This window comes from Echinops telfairi, unplaced genomic scaffold, assembly GCF_000313985.2.
Source record: "Echinops telfairi isolate 266 unplaced genomic scaffold, ASM31398v2 ScPeMD7_655;HRSCAF=1070, whole genome shotgun sequence".
NCBI lineage: Eukaryota > Metazoa > Chordata > Mammalia > Afrosoricida > Tenrecidae > Echinops > Echinops telfairi.
This window is the reverse complement of record NW_022104553.1, coordinates 28,674,570-28,678,351: the sequence shown is the minus strand read 5'-3', so window position 1 is coordinate 28,678,351 and position 3,782 is coordinate 28,674,570. Positions and strand designations below refer to the sequence as shown.

Below are 3,782 nucleotides of genomic sequence, written 5' to 3'. Positions count from 1 at the left end.
GGGTATCTCCAGTGACCTACTAATGGGCTTTGGGTCTCCACTCCGCACTCCCCCCATCATTCACTATGGTAAGATATTTTGTTCTGATGATGCCTGATACCTGATCCCTTCGACACCTTGTGATCACACAGGCTGGTGTGCGTCTTCCATGTGGGCTTCGTTGCTTCTGAGCTTGATGGCCACTTGATTACCTTCAAGCTGTAATTTCTACTGTTATGAATCGTCATGTAGCTGTATGATATGCAGCATATATTTTCATTGTTACAAATTGAACATAATTAAAGCATCGTGATTAATCACAAAAACAACATGTAATTATATATTGTGAAATATTTTTTTCTAATGACAAATCAATGAAATGTTACCTTGAACCATGGTGTAGCATGGGTAACAGTCTTGATGCCAGGTACTTGTATATGGGCATATCTGTATGTGGGTGGACCTGCCTGGAGATGCATAGAGGAGTGATATCTTGGTTCCTAAGACACTTATTTCTGATGGCCTTAGGCAACCCCTGTGAAAGGGTCGTATGATCCCCAAAGTGGTCGCGACCCACAGGTTGAGAACTGCTGCTTTAGAGCAATTTATTACCCACTGGATCACGTGTGCGTGGGGAGAGAGAGCAAAGTCCTCTCTTTTGTGCTCCGGTGAGAGAGACACAGAACAATTCAGTCAACAAACACAGGAATGGCTCCCCTCCAGTGCAGGGAGCACGTGGATTGGATGTATGGTTGTGGAGGCCTGTGGAGGCCTGCCCCTTACTGATTATTAGAGTAAGTAATTTAGTTCTTACATAAAACAGCATCAACTACTCATTTTGTCTGACACCCTCCTTGACCCCACCCACCTCCACGTGAATCTCTTTCTTCCAATTGGGGATGTCTAAGAACAAAATAGCTGAACCAGTGGCTGTCTTCAGGGTCCACTGTCCAACCCCCCTCCCCCCTCCCCGCCCCAAAAAGGCTGGGGGGAAGGTCAGGGCTGTGGGGGCAGACAGATCACACTGTGAAACTGATCTGATAGTCATGGTCCCAGTGATCCTGATTCAGTTGTTCTTCTCTCCGTGCCTCAGTTTCCCCTCAGTAAGATCAATGAAAGGATAAATGGTATCTCGTTTGCAAGGCTCTCTGAATGAACCTGTACGTATTTACAATTGCCTTACTTAAAGCGAGGTCCGGAGGAGCTGCACAAACAATACTTCCTTGCAGCGTTAAGGTCTGAGAAGCCCGCAGGGGAAGCGCTACCCTGTCCAACAGCGTTTCCATAAGTCAGCGTTGACTGGATGACAGTGAGTTTGGTCTTTTGTTGTATTATCTTCTCCACCCACCAGAGGGCTCCTCAGATGGAAACACACTCACTACCTGCAGCATCTTCTCCCCTCTTTCTTCCTCCTGGGGACACTGACCTTCCTGGGAAGTCGTCTAAATTGCCTAGGGTAGTCCGCTAATGGTCCGGGGCACTGGTCTATCTCTGGTCTCCAAACGGAACCTCAGGGGAAGGACTCAGTTTATTATTCACTGACTAGAATAGCTCTTGGAGCTGAGCTCTGGCTCCAGGAGCCCAAGACTCTGAAGTCAGTCCATTGTTGCTCCTAGTCAGCCCTGCCCAGGAGGTCAATACAGTATCCTGGTGACAGGCTCCCCAGGCTCAGGAAGCATCAGACTTAGGACAGGGTGTGGAAGGGCCTTCTTGAACATGAGTTTGTCAGCGAGGACCCAGGAGTCACTCAGGCCAGGACCTGACCAAATGCTCCAGGGTCACCTTCAGGTGAAGTGCAGTAGAGGGTGGGGGCATTGATTGAGCGATCACCCTTTTGCTTAGTTAATGCCCCTCAGAGGATCCTCTCCACAGGGAATGTCTGCAGGGTCTGGATTCAGGAGAGGAATCCTGATGGAAATGCTCAAATCCAGGAATGGAAATCAGCAATGAGGGTAGGCCCAACAAAGCTCCAGACTGTCAATCATTATATTAAAGTAGAGTTAGCCCCGCCCACCTCCAGATGTCAGAGAGGAACGACTCACTGAGTACATGGATCTGTCCAGTCAATTTCTCAGGCACTCCGTCTGTCCTCGTTACAAGTAGCGTGTAGGTTCCTGCGTCTGCCAGGGTGACATTGTGCAAAATCAGGGACCCACGGGCGGAAAGTACCTCTCGGCCAGTGTGGGCTGGCCCATGAGTAGTTTCTTCAGTGTTTAGTACAAGTGCTACAATGAGATCCTTGGGCTCTATGCTGTCCCCTTTGTAGCAGCTGTAGACTAAAGCCACTGCTCGTGAAGGATTGTGGAGAAGAACATCCTGTCCTTCAGCAACAGCTCGGGGCATGGATTCCAGGGTGAGTTGTGCTGCGGTGGGCGGGCTCCAGGACAGTAACAGTGAGACTAGGAAGGAAGAGAGAGAAAGTGATGTCAGCACGTGGACCAGGGTGTTGGGAGGGAAAGCTGGGCCCTTGAGTCTGAGCAGGTCCCTCTCAGCCCTGGGACAAGGAGGAGTGAGCTTCTGAAGGTCAGCCCTGCTGAGGCCTTTGATCCTGTCAAATTTCTTGTTTCTCACACTCTCCCCAGGTCTCTGCAGGGCTCACTCATTCATTGTCTTCAGGTACTTGCTCATGCTTAGTGGAATCCTTCTGAGTGGCGTCCACAGACCTGTGTCCCCACGTCCACCCTGTCCCTGCTCTGTGTCCTCCACGGTGCTATCACCATGTGACATCACATGTAAATCTATTTGCTTGCATATCTCCCTCTCTCCTAGATGTGAGCCTCATGAAGGCCGGGGCGGGCTGTACCCCTAGTGCCTAGACAGGGCTCAACCCCCTGGAGGGATCAGTGAGGGTTCTCTCCTATGCCCAGGTGTTTCCTTGTCCGTTCCTGAGGTGGGTCAGCAAGGACGCTGTTTAGAGTCCCTGGTCAAGACTCCCTAGCCACCACATTGACATACGTTAAAAAAAATGCTAGGAGTTTAAAAAATGCATTGTTTAAGGACGGTTAATTTGGGAAACATACTGCACTTGAGGTGTTACTCCCCTTACCAGTTCTCATGGTATAATGGGGGATGCGTTGGGCCGCTCACCACAAGGGCAGCAGTTTGAACCCACCAGCTGCGCCTCGGGAGCAAGACGGCGCTTTCTGCTCCAGGAAAGATTCACAGCCTTGGAAGCTCGAGGGGCAGCTCTCCTCCGCGCTGTACAATCACTGTGAGTCAGAGCTGCCTTGAGAGCAGCACGTTTGTCTAACCAGTTCCACTTCCCTGACATTTCCTGTGCTGGCCCACCTGCCCCTTCTGCATCCTCTCTACTCTCAGGGAGCTTTCTGTCACCTCCCAGACTGTTGACCTCCCAGGGAGACCCTAGCCCATCTCTGTTCTCCCCCTCCCACCACCCCAGGGAATTGTCTTCTCTTACCTGTGAGCAGTGTCCCCTGCCAGGAGCTGTGCCCTTTGCTGGGAGTGACTGAAGGGTGCTGCATGGGTACCTGCTGCTGCTCTCTGCTCCCGCTGTGGTGCCCCAGAGGTGTGAGCTCTGCTGTCCTTCCTTCCTCTGAGCACCAAGCCTTGTCCTGGGGCGGGAGCTTGCCCAGGTCATGTGGCCCGGGGGCGGGGTCTATTCTTAGATGCCTCTCTTTCCCCTCCCTTTCTACTTCTGCCCCTGTTTCCTTCATTGCCTTCTGTCTGCACTGCAGCTTCCCTGGAAACTCGTGCCTCTGACTTCTCAGCCTTGACCCTCCCCACCTCATCCCACCCTGGTTCTGGGGTGAGCCCAGTGCTGGGGCCTGGGCCTCCAGGGCTGT

At 51.8% G+C, this 3,782-nt stretch overlaps 1 protein-coding gene across 1 annotated transcript in view; it reads right to left on the bottom strand.

Annotated features, from left to right (window-relative positions):
- LOC101656926 (carcinoembryonic antigen-related cell adhesion molecule 6-like) overlaps positions 1-3,461 on the bottom strand; it is a 32,250-nt gene extending 28,789 nt beyond the window's left edge. The window contains 2 exon segments of the mRNA XM_045292690.1: positions 2,018-2,378; positions 3,398-3,461. Coding sequence (XP_045148625.1) covers positions 2,018-2,378; positions 3,398-3,461 — 425 coding nt within the window.
- Positions 3,462-3,782: the final 321 nt, after the last annotated feature.